The 21,121-nt window shown below is 44.4% G+C and overlaps 1 protein-coding gene across 4 annotated transcripts in view; it reads left to right on the forward strand.

Annotated features, from left to right (window-relative positions):
• The window catches only part of LOC130281677 (alpha-2-macroglobulin-like), a 203,437-nt gene that overhangs the window by 129,295 nt on the left and 53,021 nt on the right, over positions 1-21,121 (forward strand). For all 4 annotated transcript variants that reach the window (XM_056529147.1, XM_056529146.1, XM_056529149.1 and 1 more), the window contains 4 exons: positions 1,856-1,939; positions 2,020-2,196; positions 8,012-8,084; positions 17,013-17,169. In XM_056529147.1, coding sequence (XP_056385122.1) covers positions 1,856-1,939; positions 2,020-2,196; positions 8,012-8,084; positions 17,013-17,169 — 491 coding nt within the window. The remainder of the gene's footprint in view (positions 1-1,855; positions 1,940-2,019; positions 2,197-8,011; positions 8,085-17,012; positions 17,170-21,121) is intronic.

Consider the following 21,121-nt stretch of genomic DNA (forward strand, 5'->3'; position numbering starts at 1 on the left):
TCCTCATGCTGCCAACACCTCCACGCTGTGCCATTCAGCCACTATATGGTGTCCCCTTGCTGCCAACACCTCCACGCTATGTCATTCAGTCACTATATGGTCTCCTGACACTGATGCCACCACCAGGCTCTGTAATTGTGCTTCTGTGCGGCAGTGATTCTAAAAGCGATGCCGGTAAAGTGCATGCTATTCTGAATAACAGTATTATTTCACTACCCCAGCACACTCCATATGTGTTTTAGGACACAGCAAAGTGTTCTACACCCCTATAGAGGCTGTATGTAGGCTAGAAATAGCCTTTTTTAATATCGATTCACCGCGAACAAATTCGGCTCGAAACAAACTTTTCGGGAAAATTCGGCGAATCGGCCGAATCGAATTTTTTAAAAGTTCGCTCATCTCTAATTATAATCCATATAGTCCATATGTTATAGTCCATATTGTCCATACATTATAGTCAATAAAGTCCATACATTATAGCTCATATAATCTATACATTATAGCCCATGTACTCCACACTATAGTCCATATACTCCATACAATATAGCTAATATAATCTATACATTATAGCCCATGCAGTCCATACATTATAGTACATACAGTCCATTTGTTATAGTCCATACATTATGGTCAATATAGTCCATGCAATATAGTCCATATAGTTCATACATTAAAGCACATATTGTCCATACATTATAGTCCATATACTCCATACATTATAGTCCATATAGTTCGTACATCATAGTCCATATACTCCATATATTATAGTCCATATAGTCCATCTGATATAGTCCATACAACATAGTCCATACATTATAATCCATTATACCCCTAATTACATGTTTATACAAGGCAGGAAGTAACTGTATATACCTGAACTCTTACATGCATTGGAGCTGAAATATCCAGAAAGCTTCCCGTTTATGAAGTATAACTTGCCCTTTGGAGAAATATTTACAAATTCCTGAAGAAGATCAGGGCAATTTTAAAATTAACAAAATTCCTGTTATGCTTCAATGTCAAATGATGGGAAACACTACGGGGGAGATTTATTAAAACCCGTGAAGAGGAAGAGTGGTGCAGTTGCCCATAGCAACCAAATCAGATTGCTTCCTTTTTTCAGAGGTTTTTTCCTTTCTTTTTTTTCTAAATTAAAGAAACGAGCCTGTTGGTTGCTATTGGCAAATGCACCATTTTTCCTCTACATGGGTTTTGATAAATCTTCCCCTATGTTTTACAAATTTACTGTTCACATTAAACCTGTGATTGTTGCTCCTTCTCCTCAGTGTCGGTGAGGCTTACATTTTGTACATCTGGGTCATCAGACCCAGAGCGAACATGCTCCGGCGACTAATTGTAACTGGGTGCTGCGTGCAAGATCATGGGGGTCCCCAGTTGTGGGACCCCTGCGACCAGGCATCTTATCCCCTTTCCTTTGGATAGGGCATAAGATGTCTTAGCACCGGAGTACCCCTTTAAGATAAAGGAGAGGATATATTTGCTGAGTGAAGTTTTATCTTATCCCTAGAGGAAGCAGGGCATAAATGTACGCCCTGGCTGCCTGGTACTAAACACACCAGGGTGTAGGTTTACACATGCCTATTATTTTTTTTTACTGTCAAGGTTATTTTTATTGTAGTTTATATAAATAAAGGCCAAAGGAAACAAACACTAAGTATTAGGGTTAGTAAAACTTTCCCATTGAGTTGCATAAAGCTTATTGCTCTCTAAATGTCTAATATATGTTCATAGTTATTAGTTGATGTGTTACTTAATCGTTCCTTTTAGTGAAAAGTGACATCAGTTGTGTGAGTCTATAACATATTTCTATGGTATCTTTCATGTAACCCACCAGAAAATAAAGAAGACATCCATATTACCTTGAATCTTCCAGAGAGACTAGTAGAAGGTTCGGAACGTGCACACGTCATCATTCATGGTGAGTATCTTATCTTTTAGGTAATTGGATGTTTTGGTAGTCTAAAGTATGTGTACATTATTTATAACATGTCTTTCCAGGTGATCTCATGGCCAATATCATTCTAAACTTGAAGGATATTATACATTTGCCTGATTCATGTGGAGAACAGAACGCAGCAAAGTTTGCTAGATATGTTTATGCACTGGAGTATCTCGAGAGCATACAAGAACTGACACCCGAAAAAAAGGCCAAGATTATCGAATCATTGGTTGAAGGTGAGTGAATGTTACTCTATAGGGGATATCTACTAATAAGGAGATCATCTAAACTTACTAAAATAGTTGCTCCATCAGAATAATTTCTCACTATATTCTCTGTAAGGGCATATCAGTGTCATAGAAGGAATTCTCCTCCACATGGGGCCCACAAAAAGCCAATAACTCTCCATGGCAAATCATTTATCAACTATCCACAGGATCAGACAGGATAATAACGTTCCCCTAGTGTCCTGTGTGACTGCTACATTAAACGTCCAGCAGTCACACTACTGCACACAAGTCACTCAGGAACATTCATTCTCTTAAACAATGGGGGCCCCGGCAGTCAAACCCCCTGAATCTTGCAGTGTTTATAGTTTATTGATACCTCCATTCCCTAGATATTAGGGTGTATCTGCCTTTCTGACAATTGAGAGGAATCAGTCAGAGGGACATACATGTATATATAATACTGTGTGCACTGAGGGGCTTGAGTAAGATACAAGGTGTATACTGTTACATTGAGGGGCATGTATGAGGCCTATGAGATGTATTTCCAAGATCCTAGAAATTGGTGTAGGGGATGATGAGGGTAATATTACATGGATGGCTTTGTCGCACTGGTGCCCAGCTGTGAGCTTCTACAGCATACACAGCTCTGCATCTCATTGCCCATTTTTGTTGTAGTACTAACATTAAGTTGTACTTTATTGATAGCGGGGGAGGGGTGGGGCACATCCATTATATAAACACTACTCAAAAAAATAAAGGGAACCCTAAGATAACACATCCTAGATCTGAATGGAATGAACTAATCGTATGAATGTGAATGTTGAATGTGCTGACAACAATATCACACAAAAATGATCAATGGAAATCAAATATATCAACCCATGGAGGTCTGCATATGGAGTCACACTCAAAATCAAAGTGGGAAACCACACTACAGGCTGATCCAACTTTATGTAATGTCCTTAAAACAAGTCAAAATGAGACTCAGTAGAGTGTGTGGCCTCCACGTGCCCGTATGACATCCCTACAACGCCTTGGCATGCTCCTGCTGAGGTGGCGGATGGTCTCCTGAGGGATGTCCTCCCAAACCTGGACTAAAGCATCTGCCAACTCCTAGACAGTCTGTGGTGCAACGTGGCATTGGTGGATGGAGCGATAAATGATGTCCCAGATGTGCTCAATCGGATTCAGGTCTGGGGAATGAGCGGGCCAGTCCATAGCACCAATGCCTCCTCTTGCAGGAACTGCTGACACACTCCAGCCACATGAGGTCTAGCATTGTCTTGCATTAGGAGGAACCCTGGGCCAACAACACCAGCATATGGTTTCACAAGGGGTCTGAGGATCTCATCTCGGTACCTAAAGGCAGTAAGGCTACCTCTGGCAAGCACATGGAGGCCTGTGGGGCCCCCTGAAGAAATGCCACCCCACACCATTACTGACCGACCACCAAAACGATCATTCTGGAGGATCTTGCAGGCAGCAGAACATTCTCCACGGCATCTCCAGACTCTGTCACATTTCTGTTACATGTACTCAGTGTGAACCTACTTTTATCTGTGAAGAGCACAGGGCTGCAGTGGCGAATTTGCTAATCTTGGTGTTCTCGGGCAAATGCCAAACAACCTGCACCATGTTGAGCTGTAAGCACAACCCACACCTGTGGACCTCGGGCCCTCATACCACCCTCATGGAGTCTGTTTCTGAGCATTTTAGTGTACACATGCACATTTGTGGCCTGCTGGAGGGCTCTGGCAGTGCTCCTCCTGCACGCCAGCATTCAAAAGTGACCAAAACATCAGTCAGGAGGCATAGGAACTGAGAAGTGGTCTGTGGTCATCACCAGCAGAACCACTCCTTTATTGGGGGTGTCTTGCTAATTGCTTATAATTTCCACCTGTTGTCTGTTCCATTTGCACAACAGCATGTGAAATTGATTATCAGTGTTGCTTCCTGAGTGTATAATCAATATGACTGTTACGCCGAGTGCTCCGGGTCCCTGATCCTCCCCGGAGCGCTTGCGGCGTTCTCCTCTATGCAGCGCCCCGGTCGGACCCGCTGACCGGGAGCGCTGCACTGACACTCATGATGGGGATGCGATTCGCATAGCGGGACGCGCCCGCTCGCGAATCGCATCCCAAGCCACTTACCCGTCCCGGTCCCCGGCTATCATGTTCTGGCGCGCGCGGCTCCACTCTCTAGGGCGCGCGCCCGCGCCAGCTCTTTAAGATTTAAAGGGCCAGTGCACCAATGATTGGTGCCTGGCCCAATCAGTCTGATTAGTTTCCACCTGCCCCCTGTCTATATAACCTCACTTCCCCTGCACTTCCTGGCCGGATCTTGTTGCCTTAGTGCCTAGAGAAAGCTACTACTGTGTTTACCATTACTGTGTTTCTGACCTCTTGCTATTACTATTGACTACGTACCTTGCCGCCTGCCCCGACCTTCTGCTACGTCTGACCTTGCTTCTGCCTAGTCCTTCTGTCCCATGCCTTCTCAGCAGTCAGCGAGGTTGAGCCGTTGCCGGTGGATACGACCTGGTTGCTACCGCCGCAGCAAGACCATCCCGCTTTGCGGCGGGCTCTGGTGAAAATCAGTAGCAACCCTAGAACCGGTCCACCGACACGGTCCACGCCAATCCCTCGCTGACACAGAGGATCCACATCCAGCTAGCCGAATCATAACAGTAGATCCGGCCATGGATCCCGCTGACGTGCCGCTGCCAAGTATCGCTGACATATCCACGGTGGTCGCCCAGCAATCCCGTCAGATCGCCCAACAAGGTCACCAGCTGTCGCACATGACCACCATGTTACAGTAACTTCAGTCGCAGCTACAGCAGCTGCAACAGCAGCTACCATCTCCTCTTCCAGCTCCTGCACCTCCTCCGCAGCGAGTGGCCACTCCTAACCTCCGCTTATCCCTGCCAGACAAATTTGATGGGGACTCTAGACTCTGCCGTGGTTTCCTGTCACAATGTTCCCTACATTTGGAGATGTTGTCGGACCAATTTCCTATAGAACGGTCGAAGGTGGCTTTCGTGATTAGTCTCCTGTCTGGGAAGGCTTTGTCATGGGCCACACCGATCTGGGACTGCGATGATCTTGTCACCGCCACTGTACAGTCCTTCTTCTCTGAGGTTCGCAGTGTCTTCGAGGAACTAGCCCGAGCTTCTTCTGCCGAAACTGCCTTGCTAAACCTGGTCCAGGGTAGTTCTTCTGTAGGCGAATACGCCATCCAATTTCGTACTCTCGCCTCTGAATTATCCTGGAACAACGAGGCTCTCTGTGTGACCTTTAAAAAAGGCCTATCCAGTAACATCAATGATGTGCTGTCCGCACGAGAAATTCCTGCCAACCTGCATGAACTTATCCATTTGGTCACCCGCATTGACATGCGTTTTTCTGAAAGACACCAAGAACTCCGCCAGGAAAAAGACCTTAATCCCTGGGCACCTCTCTCACGCTATCCTTTGCAATCTACCCCTGTGCCTCCCGCCGAGGAGGCTATGCAAGTGGATCGGTCTCGCCTGACTCTTGAAGAGAGGTCTCGCCGTAGGGATAAAAATCTATGTCTGTACTGCGCTAGTACCGAACATTTCTTGGTGGATTGCCCTATTCGTCCTCCACGTCTGGAAAACGCACGCACGCACCCAGCTCACGTGGGTGTGGCGTCTCTTGGTACGAAGTCTGCTTCTCCATGTCTCACTGTGCCCGTGCGGATTTCTCCTTCTGCCAACTCCTCCTTCTCAGCCGTGGCCGTCTTTGACTCTGGTTCTTCTGGAAATTTTATTCTGGCCTCTTTGCTTGATAGGTACTGCATCCCGGTGACCCGTCTCGTCAAGCCGCTCCACATTTCTTCGGTCAACGGAGTGAAGTTGCACTGCACTGTGTGTTACCGCACAGAGCCCCTGCTTATGAACATTGGACTGCATCACGAGAAAATTGAATTTTTGGTCCTGCCCAACTGCACCTCTGAAGTCCTCCTCGGTCTGCCATGGCTCCAGCATCATTCTCCCACCCTTGACTGGACCACCGGGGAGATCAAGAATTGGGGTCCTGCTTGCCGCAAGAAATGCCTCACGTCTGCTCCCAGCCCCGTCTGTCGGGCCTCAGTGTTTCCTCCTGTGCCTGGTCTCCCCAAGGACTATCAGGACTGTGCCGTGCCTCCTCATAGCCCCCGTCCTGGTGACACTCTGCCCTGTGACATGCTTCTCCCTCTGCCCCCCCCCTCCCCATTCCTTCTGAACTGCCTGCCGCTGGTGTAGCTACCCAGGACTTCTTTTTCCAGAAGGAGACTCAAGAGGCGCCCCCTATTTTCTCGTCTATTTTGAAGGGACAAGGAGACAAAAAGAGGGGGAGACCTAAGGGGGGTGGTACTGTTACGCCGAGTGCTCCGGGTCCCTGCTCCTCCCCGGAGCACTCGCGGCGTTCTCCTCTATGCAGCGCCCTGTTTGGATCCGCTGACCGGGAGCGCTGCACTGACATTCATGATGGGGATGCGATTCGCATAGCGGGACGCGCCCGCTCGCGAATCGCATCCCAAGCCACTTACCCGTCCCGGTCCCCGGCTATCATGTTCTGGCGCGCGCGGCTCCGCTCTCTAGGGCGCGCGCGCGCCAGCTCTCTAAGATTTAAAGGGCCAGTGCACCAATGATTGGTGCCTGGCCCAATCAGTCTGATTAGCTTCCACCTGCCCCCTGTCCATACAACCTCACTTCCCCTGCACTTCCTGGCCGGATCTTGTTGCCTTAGTGCCTAGAGAAAGCTACTACTGTGTTTACCATTACTGTGTTCATGACCTCTTGCTATTACTATTGACTACGTACCTTGCCGCCTGCCCCGACCTTCTGCTACGTCTGACCTTGCTTCTGCCTAGTCCTTCTGTCCCATGCCTTCTCAGCAGTCAGCGAGGTTGAGCCGTTGCCGGTGGATACGACCTGGTTGCTACCGCCGCAGCAAGACCATCCTGCTTTGCAGCGGGCTCTGGTGAAAACCAGTAGCAACCCTAGAACCGGTCCACCGACACGGTCCATGCCAATCCCTCGCTGACACAGAGGATCCACATCCAGCTAGCCGAATCATAACAATGACAGAGCAGAGTGTTCTTATTTGTTACTCATTCAGCGTCTGGCCTTGTTAGCTGAATCAATTAAATATTAACACCACTAGATTCAAGGTATCTTAAGCTATCAGTTGATATTAAAAACTCTTTAATGTGTCAATCCCTCCAATGATCAGTGCTAACATCCCATGTGGAACAACAACCATTGTGTAACACCCATATAGGCAGACCCCGCAACTGCTATGGGGCCCGTGGAACAGAGGGCATGACTGAAGTTGTATGGTCTGTCTTAGCCAAGCAGCAGCCAGGATCCACTGCTATCTCCTGTCCCCGTTGGCTGCTTTCTGCCGCCCTCCTCTGGGTGCTGATGTTGGAGTGCCTCACCCTTCCCAGTATATTGAGCCTAGCCTGAATGGGATCTGTCCTCTGACGGCATGTGCTCCAACCTTCTGCCACTTCTCTCAGCAACTACTGCAACCAAGGGGGAAGAAATTGAGACAATTTTTTTTTTATGTCCAGGTAGGGTTGCAATTGTGTGTCGGGCAGAGGGTTGGAGTGCCTCATATGTGAGCAGTGCACTCCACCTCATGATAGCTGTTGTGACTTCTCAGACGATACAATTCACTAAAAAAAAAAAAACTTAGTACTTATGTTTAACTAAGCTTTCATAAGATATGCTTGCAAAAATAATTCCTTAAATGTTTCTATGAGTAATATATATATTAATATAACTTTAATTACTCTACAATCTCTTTAGCTTACCAGAAACAACTGACATTCGGACATAAAAGTGGCTCCTATGGCTATTTTTCCAGCTCACCTAATTTATGGTATGTGTAATAATATATGTGTAAAAATAATGTACGTATAAAAATATATAAGATCAACTTTTTTGTAGCAAGTGATAGTACATAGTAGTAAATGCTCTCCTCCATTGTACAATTACAGTACTTTTCTTCAATTCTCTCACTAAATAATGGGCATAAAGGTAATAGACATTTCTGTTAAGGTGCATTCACACAAATAGGATCTGCTTCAGATTTGATGCTGCGTTCAGTCATTTGATTCACATTGATGTCTGCAGCCCAAAATCTTCAGCACAGGGGCGTACCTAGAGCATTTGGCACCCGGGGTGGACCCTTTGTTTTGCACCCCCCCCACACACACATGCACCCCCCCTTAATTACAACCCCTCCCTCCCCTCCCCCCAGGGGCGGACTGACAACACTCAGGGCCCCCGGACCAAATAAAAGGCAAGGGCCCCTGCTAGGCTCTGCAGCTCGTCAATCTTCTGCCACGCTCCTATTCCACCCAAATCCCACACACAATAAATTAAAATTTATATATGTAAGAAATACTTTAACGTAGGTAAATTTCCATGACCAGTAATACTGGTATACAAGAAATAAATATATACCACCACACAATAATTGGATAATACCGCCATACTGTACTGAATAAAACCACTATATACAGACCAGTATACTATAAAGAATCTGTATACAATAAATGTGATTATACACAGGACCATATGGCCGTAGATATCAGCTGTACACAGGATGTGTATACCATATAAAGTGATTACAGTTACATTTTGGGACTCACAATTACGTCTTTTCTGATCAGCGGTGTCCTCTTTCCTTTTCTTCTCCGTCCGGATAAGACTGCCATGTGGATCTCTTAACATTTGCAGGAAAAACATGTCAGACTCTGCATTTTTTCAGTGCCCTCCCCTCCTCTACACAATCTTTCCATCTATAGGCCCACAATCTGTAATAATGCCCTCCTTGGTGTCCTGCACAGTAAAAGGGCAGGTAGGTAGGTAGCCAGGTAACTCCCTCTTTCCCATAGGTATATTCAGAGTTACACCCCCCTCTCTTTCCCATAGGTATATGTAGAGCTACGCTACACCCCCCCTCTTTCCCATAGGTATATGCAGAGTTACACCCCCTCTCTTTCCCATAGGTATATGCAGAGCTACACTCCACCCCCTCTTTCCCATAGGTATATGCAGAGCTACCCCCCCCTCTTTCCCATAGGTATATGCAGAGCTACACCCCCCTTCCCCATAGGTATAAACAGAGCTACACCCCCTCTTCCTCCCTTTCCCATAGGTATATGCAGAGCACCCCCCTCTCCCCCCTTCCCTATAGATATATGCAGAGCACCCCCCCCTCTCCCTCCCTTCCCTATAGGTATATGCAGAGCACCCCCCTCTCCCCCCCTTCCCTATAGGTATATGCAGAGCACCCCCTCTCCTATAGGTATATGCAGAGCACCCCCCCTTCCCTATAGGTATATGCAGAGCACCCCCCTCTCCCCCTTCCCTATAGGTATTTGCAGAGCACCCCCCTCTCCCCCTTCCCTATAGGTATTTGCAGAGCACCCCCCTCTCCCCTTCCCTATAGGTATATGCAGAGCACCCCCCTCCCCTATAGGTATATGCAGAGCACCCCCCTCTACCCCTTCTTTATAGGTATATGCAGAGCACCCCCCTCCACCCTTCCCTATAGATGTATGCAGAGCACCCCCCCTCCCCTATAGGTATATGCAGAGCACCCCCCTCCCCCACTTCCCTATAGGTATATGCAGAGCCCCCCCTCTCCCCCTTCCCTATAGGTATATGCAGAGCCCCCCCTCTCCCCCTTCCCTATAGGTATATGCAGAGCCCCCCCCCTCTCCCCCTTCCCTATAGGTATATGCAGAGCATCCCCCTCCCCCCCTTTCCTATAGGTATATGCAGAGCACCCCCCTCCTCTCCCCCCCTTCCCTATAGGTATATGCAGAGCACCACCCTCCTCTCTCCCCCCTTCCCTATAGGTATATGCAGAGTAAAAAAATTAAAAAATAAAGGATGCTCACCTGATATCCCACGCAGCGATCTCCTCAGCAGGGGCCCGCGTCTTCTCCCCTCCACAGTACAGGCGCCGGATGAGTGACGTCACCGGCACCTGTACTGCGTGCTGCGTGGGGGCGGAGGTCACGTCTCCTTTGTGTAAGCTGCTGATGCGGCTCACACAGAGGGGACGCCTTCTCCTGTATGTGCGTGTCTCGCATACAGGAGAATGTAGCGCTGTCTGCTGGGGATCTGGGATGAGTGTCCTGGACCTCAGCAGCGGCGGTGGTGGGTCAGTCCGCCCCTGGCACCCCCCTTGAGAGTGGCACCCGGGGCGGGCTTCACACCCCGCCCCCCCCTCCCTTGGTATGCCACTGTCTCAGCAAATTATGCGGTATGTGTGAATTTACCCCTCTGACTAAAATGCTACAGATTTGCTGCACAATTATCCGATTACCTTTAATAGAGTTAAGCTCCACCCCTCAATGCAAGCCTACGGGAAGGGGCGTGACAGCTATCACGTCCCCGCCCGTAGGCCTGCATGGAGGGGGGAGTGTGACGTCACATGGGGGCGGAGACGAGACGTGACGTCACACACCGCCGGCCTTGTGGTCATCGGTAATCAGACCCGGAGCGAACACGCTCTGGGGACTGATTACAAACGGGTTGCCGCGTGCAAGATCCCGGGGGTCCCCAGCGGCGGATAGGATAGGGGATAAGATGTCTAAGCACCGGAGTACCCCTTTAAATTACCTTCAATAAAGTCAAATGGGGAGATTTATTAAAACCTGTGAAGAGGAAAAGTTGGCTAGTTGCCCATAGCAACCAATCAGATCCCTTCTTATATTTATGACAAGAACTCTGCAAAATGAAAGAAGTGATCTTATTGGTTGCTATGGGCAGCTAGGCAACTTTTTCTCTGCACAGGTTTTGATAAATCTCCCCCAAAATCTGCAGAATTTCAGTCTGGGATTTGAGAGCTCACAGTGTGTTTCCCTCTGCAAGTTTGAATGCATCAGCAAATTTTCAATAAAACAGGAAATTTCTAATGAAGACTATTTAGAAACATTATGCAAGGGCACATTTTCTTTTTTATTGGGTTTTCAAATATTAATATAACATTTATACAACATTAAAGAGGTACTCCTGTGGAAAACGTTTTTTTTTTTTTTTTTTTTTTTTTATCAACTGGTGCCAGAAAGTTAAACAGATTTGTAAATACTTTTGCCAAGTATCAGAGCACCACCACATCTCTAATTATACTTCTCCGTACAAGCGTCATACACGACTGCCCGCTAGAGCCTAATAATAGCAGTGCCGAATATCACTTCTTTGCTTTAGATTTGTAAATTACTTCTGTTAAAAAATCTTAAACTTTCCAATACTTATTAGCTGCTGAATACTAAAGAGGGAATTCATTTCTATTTGGAACACAGTGCTTTCTGCTGACATCTCTGTCCATTTTAAGAACTGTCCAGAGCAGGAGAAAATCCCCATAGCAAACATGTGCTGCTCTGCACAGTTCCTTAAATGGACAGAGATGTCAGCAGAGAGCACTGTGCTCATGATGTCAGCAGAGAGCACTGTGTTCCAAAAATTCAGCAGCTAATACGTACTGGAAGGATTAAGATTTTTTCATGGAAGTAATTTACAAATCTGTTTAACTTTCTGGCACCAGTTGATTAAAAAAAATGTTTTCCACAGGTGTACCCGTTTAATTTGGATGTCATATAATGAGCTATAGGTACATAAAAACATAAGAAGTTAAATTGAAGTGTATTTAAAATCTAATACTATAAAAGCATATTTTAATATGTATCATATTTAATTTACACATTACATCCAGCCTGTCAAGCCTGTTGTTACCCTTACAAGTTTAGAAATATGGTAATAAACAGCTAAACACTGATGCTATCCCAGACAAGTGTTAATTTTGACAGCAACAATGGGTGTGGACCCGCTCACCGATTTGGCTTTGTGCCAAACTTGGGAGTGGAGTCTAAGGCTAGGTTCAGACTCCGGAATCTCCGGGCAGAAAATTTCCGCCCGGAGATTTAAAGTGCGGCCAGCGCCGGCTGAATCAGTTTTATTTATTGTTTTATTTTTTAATGGAAAAAGAGGGGTGAGTCAAAATTTTATTAGGGAAGGGGTTAAATAATCTTTATTAACACTTTTTTTTACTATTTTTTTTTTGCAGTGTTATAGCTCCCATAGGGACCTATAACATTACATACACTGAACTTTTACACAGATCACTGGCGTGTATTAACATTTCTGTGATCAGTGTTATCAGTGCTTGACTGCTCCTGTCTGGATCTCAGGCACGGAGCAGTCATTTGCCGATCGAACACCGAGGAGGCAGGTAAGGTCCATCCCGGTGTCCTGTAAGCTGTTTGGGACGCCGCGATTTCACACGGCGGTCCCGAACAGCCCGACTGAGCAGCCAGGATACTTTCACTTTCGCCTCAGATGCAGCGGTCAGCTTTGATCGCCGTGTCTGAAGGGTAAATACAGGGCATCACCGGGATCGGTGATGTCCTGTATTAGCTGCGGGTCCCGGCCGCTGATGGCTGCCGGGACCGACTCGATATGACAAGGCATTTCGCGGGAGCTGGCGGAGGACGTAAATAGACGTCCTTCGTCGTTAAGGGGTTAATTGGTCTTGAGTCTTCGGTCAGTGCTTGTTTCTACCTTACCAGATGCAAAAAATGTGGCACTGTGCCATCTCTGCAAACAGAAATTAAGCAATGACCAGGGTACAAGTATAAAAACTACAGCCCTGATTTATTAAACTGTGTAAAAGAAAATCTGGAGTGATTTTCTCACAATAACCTATCACAGCTCAGCTTTCCTATCCTAACAAGCTGTGGTAAAGTGAAAGCTGAGCTGTGATTGTCTCTAAGGATTTGTGCACGTCCCTGACTCCAGTCATCCTTATGTCTTTGCCAATATAACTCTGATCTGCCCAAATGCCTAAGCAACATTGTAGTTTCTAAATCCGCCTGTGTTCCTGACCTAAGCCCATTTCTTGACTCTGCCTGTTCCTCTTGTACTAATCTGTCCTCTTATGTATGACCCGGACTGTCAACTATGCCTCTGCATTCTGAGCTGGCTAGCATCATCTGGCTGCTTCTGAGCTACTTAACTCTGCTATTAACACCAGCTCAACCCGGCAACATCACACTCTGTTTGCTACGTTTTTACTATTTAAAGGGGTACTCCATTGGAAAAAAAATTTTTTTATCAACTGATGCCAGAACGTTAAACAGATTTGTAAATTACTACTATTTAAAATATGTACCCTTCCAGTACTTATCAGCTGATTTATACTACAGAGGAAGTTATTTTCTTTTTGAACTTCTTTTCTGTCTGACCACAAGTGCTCTCTGCTGAGTTCCTAACATTGACCACAAGTGCTCTCTGCTGAGTTCCTAACATTGACCACAAGTGCTCTCTGCTGACACCTCTGTCCGACAGAAATTAAGTTAAAAAAAGAAAGAACTTCCTCTGTAGTATACAGCAGCTGATAAGTACTGGAAGGGTTAAGATTTTCAAATAGAAGTCATTTAAAAATCTGTTTAACTTTCTGGCACCAGTTGATTAAAAAAAAAGTTTTCCAGTGTAGTACCCCTTTAAGGCATCAGCTTGCCCCTCCTGCCTATATCCCTTGTGCTTGGCACCAGGGTGTTCTGCCCTGCCTGACCAGCTGCCACTTAATCTAGACCACTCTTTTGTTAGCGTCCTGGTATCTCTCCTGCAGCAAATGTCCAGCTTTCGCATCTTGGAGCAGGATAAAGGGTGAAAACAAGGGGAATACTTAGGCTAGGTTCAGACTGCGGAATTTCCGTCCGAAATTCCGCTTGCTAAAATGTCTAGTGTAGTGAATGGGTTTCCGTTCACAAATTCACACTTTGGAATATCCGAAAATCCGCTTAGAAATTTCCGCCCGAAGAAAGGCGGTGCTCTTTCTTCAGGCGGAAATCCGCGCAAAACACATTGCAGTCTACTGGAGACTGCAGTGTCCGCTTGGTCCTAGCGCCGACTGATTCAGCCGGCGCTGGCCGCACTTTAAATCTCCGGGCGGAAATTTTCTGCCCGGAGATTCCGGAGTCTGAACCTAGCCTTAGACTCCACTCCCAAGTTTGGCACAAAGCCAAATCGGTGAGCGGGTCCACACCCATTGTTGCTGTCAAAATTAACACTTGTCTGGGATAGCATCAGTGTTTAGCTGTTTATTACCATATTTCTAAACTTGTAAGGGTAACAACAGGCTTGACAGGCTGGATGTAATGTGTAAATTAAATATGATACATATTAAAATATGCTTTTATAGTATTAGATTTTAAATACACTTCAATTTAACTTCTTATGTTTTTATGTACCTATAGCTCATTATATGACATCCAAATTAAACGGATACACCTGTGGAAAACATTTTTTTAATCAACTGGTGCCAGAAAGTTAAACAGATTTGTAAATTACTTCCATGAAAAAATCTTAATCCTTCCAGTACGTATTAGCTGCTGAATTTTTGGAACACAGTGCTCTCTGCTGACATCATGAGCACAGTGCTCTCTGCTGACATCTCTGTCCATTTAAGGAACTGTGCAGAGCAGCACATGTTTGCTATGGGGATTTTCTCCTGCTCTGGACAGTTCTTAAAATGGACAGAGATGTCAGCAGAAAGCACTGTGTTCCAAATAGAAATGAATTCCCTCTTTAGTATTCAGCAGCTAATAAGTATTGGAAAGTTTAAGATTTTTTAACAGAAGTAATTTACAAATCTAAAGCAAAGAAGTGATATTCGGCACTGCTATTATTAGGCTCTAGCGGGCAGTCGTGTATGACGCTTGTACGGAGAAGTATAATTAGAGATGTGGTGGTGCTCTGATACTTGGCAAAAGTATTTACAAATCTGTTTAACTTTCTGGCACCAGTTGATAAAAAAAAAAAAAAAAAAAAAAAAAAACGTTTTCCACAGGAGTACCTCTTTAATGTTGTATAAATGTTATATTAATATTTGAAAACCCAATAAAAAAGAAAATGTGCCCTTGCATAATGTTTCTAAATAGTCTTCATTAGAAATTTCCTACCATTTAGCTGCTAATCAGACAAAGAGTAAAGATAAGTCATTTATAGTCTGCCAAACTTTCTGCTTTCTGAGTTAGGCTAAGTTTCCAAAACTTTATGGCATTTTTTAGAAAACTGCCACTGCAGTTTTTGAGCCAAAGCCAGAAGGGTATTTAAAAGGAATGGGACATATAAAGGAAGGACTTCTACTTCTACTTCCTACTGGATCCACTTCTGTCTTGTCTTAAAAAACTGCAGGGACAGTTTCCAAAAACACTCCATAAAAAAAAAAAAAAACCTGTGTAGAAACCTATCCTTGGGATCTACTACACAGGGCGATTATTGACCAAATAGGCAATATTGCCCTGAGGGACAGCGATCAGCCGACAAACAACAAATTATCATTCCGTGGTTTTGCAATTCAGTAATTAGCAATGTGGTTTTTAAAGGTGAAATATAATATAAATGTGAAAAACAATACAGCCATTGTAAAACTACATATTTTTTATGTGATTATTTCTGCACCTCAACTGCTATGTGTGCGTGCATCCTTACTAATGTGGACACTATGGGGTACTGAAATATGGTAATAAAGTTTGGCACATGGGGCTGTGGTGACCCACGGGTGTATGGCGGGACCACGGGTGTAGCCGAGTGAGTGGTCGGATCAGATTATATTAAATCAGATTAGTTAAAGATGTTGTTAACCCCTAGTGTTCGTGACGTCAGTGTGGTTTTAGGGTTCCCGAACACCACACGCCCGGCTTCTCCCCTATCCCAGTTGCTAGTAGTGAAATGAGAGTCCACAACCAGTTATGGTCCAACGGAGGCTTTACTGAGTATAAGACAGATGGAATTATCTTCACAGCTAAGGTTAGATTTCCCAGAGAGGTGGCCAGGACCCAGAAGGACCTCGCAGCTTGCTGGACCAATATACTTATAATTAACTTGACTTGAGATTGAACTTGACTTGACTATGTGCAGGACTTGACTAGTTTCAGTGACAGCAGACATAGACTTGCTGGAATGACTGTAGCTTTTGGGGTCTTCCAGATGCTGATCACTTGCACTGAGATCTCTGGTGTTTGCTGTGCTCAGTAGCAGATAGTAAGAGCTAAGAGAGTTAATTGTAATGGTTGCCCCTTTATATAGTGGGGGGGGGGGCTGGACTAAAGCCCATTGGTCAAGCTGCAGGTCATAGGTTAAGCTGGTGCTCTCTGGGAGAACATGTGACAACAAATCATGTGACTGCATAACACAAAATGTGACAGACTTACACAGGTCCTTGATACCTCCACAGATCCTTTGTACTACCTATACATAAGGATACTCTCTAGGCATTAAAGTGATATACACAACATTATGAAACTACAGGGGGAGACTTTGCAGGGGAGCCCCCAGGTTACTGAGGGTCTCAGCCTGACAGGGCCTAAGGGTAGTACAGGTCCATGTCCTGTACTGGGACATTACAGTACTAATAATGGGAAGCACACATGAGAACTTAGGTATGGCACATTGAGGTTAGTTCCTTTAATGTGAAGCAAATGGGGTGATTAATTGAAAAATGTGTAGTGAGCTCACTAAGTGCTGGGTGCCAGATGTATATTACAGCACAAAATTGCTGGAATCTACCAGGGTCAAACTTCAGTCCGATCCTGGCAGTTTAATACTCTAGATGCCCCTAGATATAAATTGTGGCCACAACATGTAGGTTGGTTATTGACGGGTGCCTCTCGGTTGCCATGGTATTCATGGAGGCCTTTAGATCTACTACTACTAGTAATAATTGTGATGTTTCTGTACATTCTGACTCATATGGATTTAAGGCTTAATGTGTTATAAACTTTTGCAGGGTCACAGCATTCGTACTCAAGACTTTTATCAGTGCTCAGAAATGGATTTACATTGAAGAGGAGAATATTCAGGAATGTGTGGAATGGCTGCAAAGTCTACAGTTACCTGATGGCTGCTTCAGCCCTGTGGGATATCTCTTTAATAATGCAATAAAGGTGAACACAGATTTATTATAGAAATTGCTGGGCGTAATATCAATCTGTGTTTTACAAAAACTGTGAGGAAAAGTAACATCATACAAATGTGTCCAACCTTATCTTTTACTATAGTTAAAGGGGTACTCCGTTAGAAAACTTTTTTTTTTTTATTAAATCAACTGGTGCCAGAAAGTTGAACAGATTTGTAAATGACATCTATTAAAAAAATCTTAATCCTTCCAGTACTTATTAGCTGCTGAATACTACAGAGGAAATTATTTTCTTTTTGGAACACAGAGCTCTCTGCTGACATCATGAGCACAGTGCTCTCTGCTGACATCTCTGTCCATTTTAAGAACTGTCCAGAGTAGGAGGAAATCCCCATAGCAAACATATGCTGCTCTGGACAGTTCCAAAAATGGTCAGAGATGTCAGCAGAGAGCACTGTGTTCCAAAAAGAAAATAATTTCCTCTAATATTCAGCAGCTAATAATTACTGGAAGGATTAAGATTTTTTATAGAAGTAATTTACAAATCTGTTTAACTTTCTGGCACCAGTTGATAAAAAAAAAAAAAAAAAAAAAAACAGTTTTACACAGGAGTACCCCTTTAAGGATTCCAATTTCTCATTAAACCTTTACAGCACAATAGTACAGCATGCTATCAGAGCACTCGAAAGGCTTCATTTTACATATCACTCACTGGTGAGACATATAGACTAAAGTGTCTTTTACACAGGCCTATTATCAGCCAGATAAAAAGGGCGAGTGGTCAGCTGACAAACAAGAAAACATTTTCTTTTCAGGTTATCATATTGTTTAAACAGGCCTATATATGATCTTTACTGAGGCACACTTTGCCCTTTGTAAACGGGATATGCAGCATACAATGACAAAAAGTAAAGGGCTAAATAAATGTCTGTTCAATGACTGAGCTGTGTAAAAAGATCTTAAAAGGCATTGGGGGATTTATGAAACGTGGTGTAGGTAAACATCTTTTAACTCCAATAATTCATGAGGTGGGGGTATTTATCATTGTGTTCTTGTGCATTTTTTGTTCCACGATTTTTGAATTGCAGGTTTTTATTTGCGCTATTTGCTGGGTTTTTTATGCATATTTTTCCGCTTTGTTCTAAAATTCGTCTTTTTGAACTATTGGTGTTGCTAGACCTTTTTGTAAAGTGTCGGATGCAGTGGTTACGAATTTACGTACTGCATGATTTTTATTTTTGTGCAAATTTTGCCGCATCCACCACCCAGTGAGAGGGAGGGGGAGAGGGAGGGAGAGAGATAGAATAAGAATGTTTAAAGACATAAAAATTATCAGATATATTTTTAAAGGTACAAATAAGGAATGGTAAAGATGTAAGAAACAATAAGATTGTTAGCAATGGCCAACATTTCACAATTTTATGTGCCCAAGTTAAAACAAAATATACAACAAAGTGATAACAAAATAAAAAATAAAAATAAATAAAAAAAAAGGTTAAAAAAAAATTCCTGTTCAACTACAACTTTCGTCTCTCAATCACTAAAGTTTGTTTTTTTCCTGGACTGTGGCAGGGTAAACCACTACTCAAACGTGAGGGAGACTTTGCAGAATCCTCCTCCATTAAATCACTTTCATCCAGACTTTTCTCCCTTAAAGCAGCGCTTGAGGTGCCCCTCTCTTTGCAGACCTTCTTTTAGACATTAATTTGCCTTAAAATTTTAAACTAAAACAAAAAGCCAAACACACGGTTTGCACAAAATTTATCATGGTCACTGCAACAATAACGCATCCAGACAAACAACAAAAATGATCTATCAAAGACCATTATTGATATATAACCCCCTGTGTACCTGCAGGGCATGTGATATTTATGGTTCTGATCAAATTTCTCATTTCAGTACTCCACTTTTTAATAATGCTGTCCGCAGTCAGTTTGTAAGTCAACTGAGAACTGGTTTGATTTGGGTCTCAGTAACCACCAAACAATGTCACAAACTTAAGTCGCAAATCATAAGTTCCTGACCACTGCATGATATCAAATGAAATCACCACTTGGTATGTTTAAAAAAAAAGTATTCTAAAGCAAAAGTGGCAATGAAAAGTTTCTAAACAGCATCTGAGACAAACTGTGCAACAAATGTACCCCACAAAACCAGGGTAAAAGCAATGATAACTTCCTCCCATTTTCTGGTGAAAAATGTTTTTGAAGTAATGTGGCCAGAATGCCTTATAAAATAAAAACTTTAACTCACCTCCCTCTGTTCCCTTATAGCCTCCAGTATCAGTGCGCTCTGTCTGTGGCTGTTGGCATTGCTTACCCCTCGAGCTGAAGAGAATAGCATCTACAGCCAGTGGGTGAACTGACAGTGCTTCACACCAATCACTGACTGGACACCACTGTGGCCAGTGATTGGCTGAACAGCGCTTCAACCTCTCGTCTACAGCAGGGGCGAACAAAGACAGCAGAGGGCCCCTGTGCAAAGAATGTGCCTGGACCTCCCTCCCCCCCCCCCCCCAAAAAAAAAAAACAACTATGCCATAAAATTGCACTGCAACTCACATTAATCTGCATTAGGTAGGCAGCAGTTCACCCACATTAGGTAGCATAGTTTCCCCACATTGGGTAGAGTAGCATAGTTTCCCCACATTGGGTAGAGTAGCATAGTTTCCCCACATTGGGTAGCGTAGCACAGATTCCCCACATTAGGTAGCGTAGCATCCATTCCACACATTCGGTAGCATAGCATAGATTCCCCACATTAGGTAGCATAGATTCACCACATTAGGTAGCGTAGCATTCACTCCCCACATTTGGTAGCATAGCATAGATTCCCTGCATTAGCTAGCATAAATTCACCACATTAGGTAGCATAGTTTCTCCACATTAGGTAGCGTAACAGATTTCCCACATTAGATAGCATAGATTCACCACATTAGGTAGCATAGATTCTCCCCATTAGGTAGCATAGATTCCCAACATTAGGTAGCGTAGCATCCTTTCCACACATTCGGTAGCATAGCATAGATTCCCTGCATTAGGTAGCATAGATTCACCACATTAGGTAGCATAGTTTCCCCACATTAGGTAGCATAGCATAGATTCCCCGCATTAGCTAGCATAAATTCACCACATTAGGTAGCATAGTTTCTCCACATTAGGTAGCGTAACATAGATTTCCCACATTAGGTAGCATAGTTTCCCCACATTAGGTAGTGTAACATAGATTCCCCACATTAGGTAGCATAGCATAGATTGACGTGCAGAGTATGCATGTAGTGTGGCAAAAGGGCGTGAACACATCAGAGACTGGGGCATCTCTAGGTCAGAAGGAAGGTCGCGAGGGAAGAGGTCTGCTAGTGTAGTGAATGCTAAAAGTTTCCATATGGGGTTTAGGGAGGCTGGAGGGGTAGATAGCGCTTGTGGGATCAGGTTGGCCAGTGCAATAGGAGATACCACTTGTTTATCTTGCCCTTGGGTCGTAAAATGGCACTTAACCTGCAAAGTGCCCTTTAGGAGAGGGTTACATAGGGCGGAGACCTCATGTTAAAGCCAGAGAAGGCTCAGTGAGGCCTCTAATAGCTGCCTTGATTCCAGATCTGCACCCTGTAAAAGCCCCCTGTTAGTTACCATTCCTACCCAATGCTTCAGATATGTTGCCTTGTAATAGAGCTCAACATCAGGCCTATGCCACCTTGTTGTGTAGTACATATGAGTAAGGAGTGTGCCAGTCGGGTTTTGCCCGGTCTCCACAGAAAATTAGAGAACAGGCTTTTAAGTTTTTGAAAAAAATACTTGGGATTGTATATGGGCACCAATGACAGTGTATAATGATAAATGGGTAGTATATGTTTGGAGGAGGCTTTTACGTCCCATCCAAGAAAGATAGGGCAGGTCATATGCATGGAGTGTGTTTGTAAGTTGATTCAAGAGGGATACATCATTCGATTCATATAGGAGTGAAAGGGACTTGGGCAACTG

The sequence above is a fragment of the Hyla sarda genome, chromosome 7 (genome assembly GCF_029499605.1).
Source record: "Hyla sarda isolate aHylSar1 chromosome 7, aHylSar1.hap1, whole genome shotgun sequence".
Classification (NCBI taxonomy): domain Eukaryota; kingdom Metazoa; phylum Chordata; class Amphibia; order Anura; family Hylidae; genus Hyla; species Hyla sarda.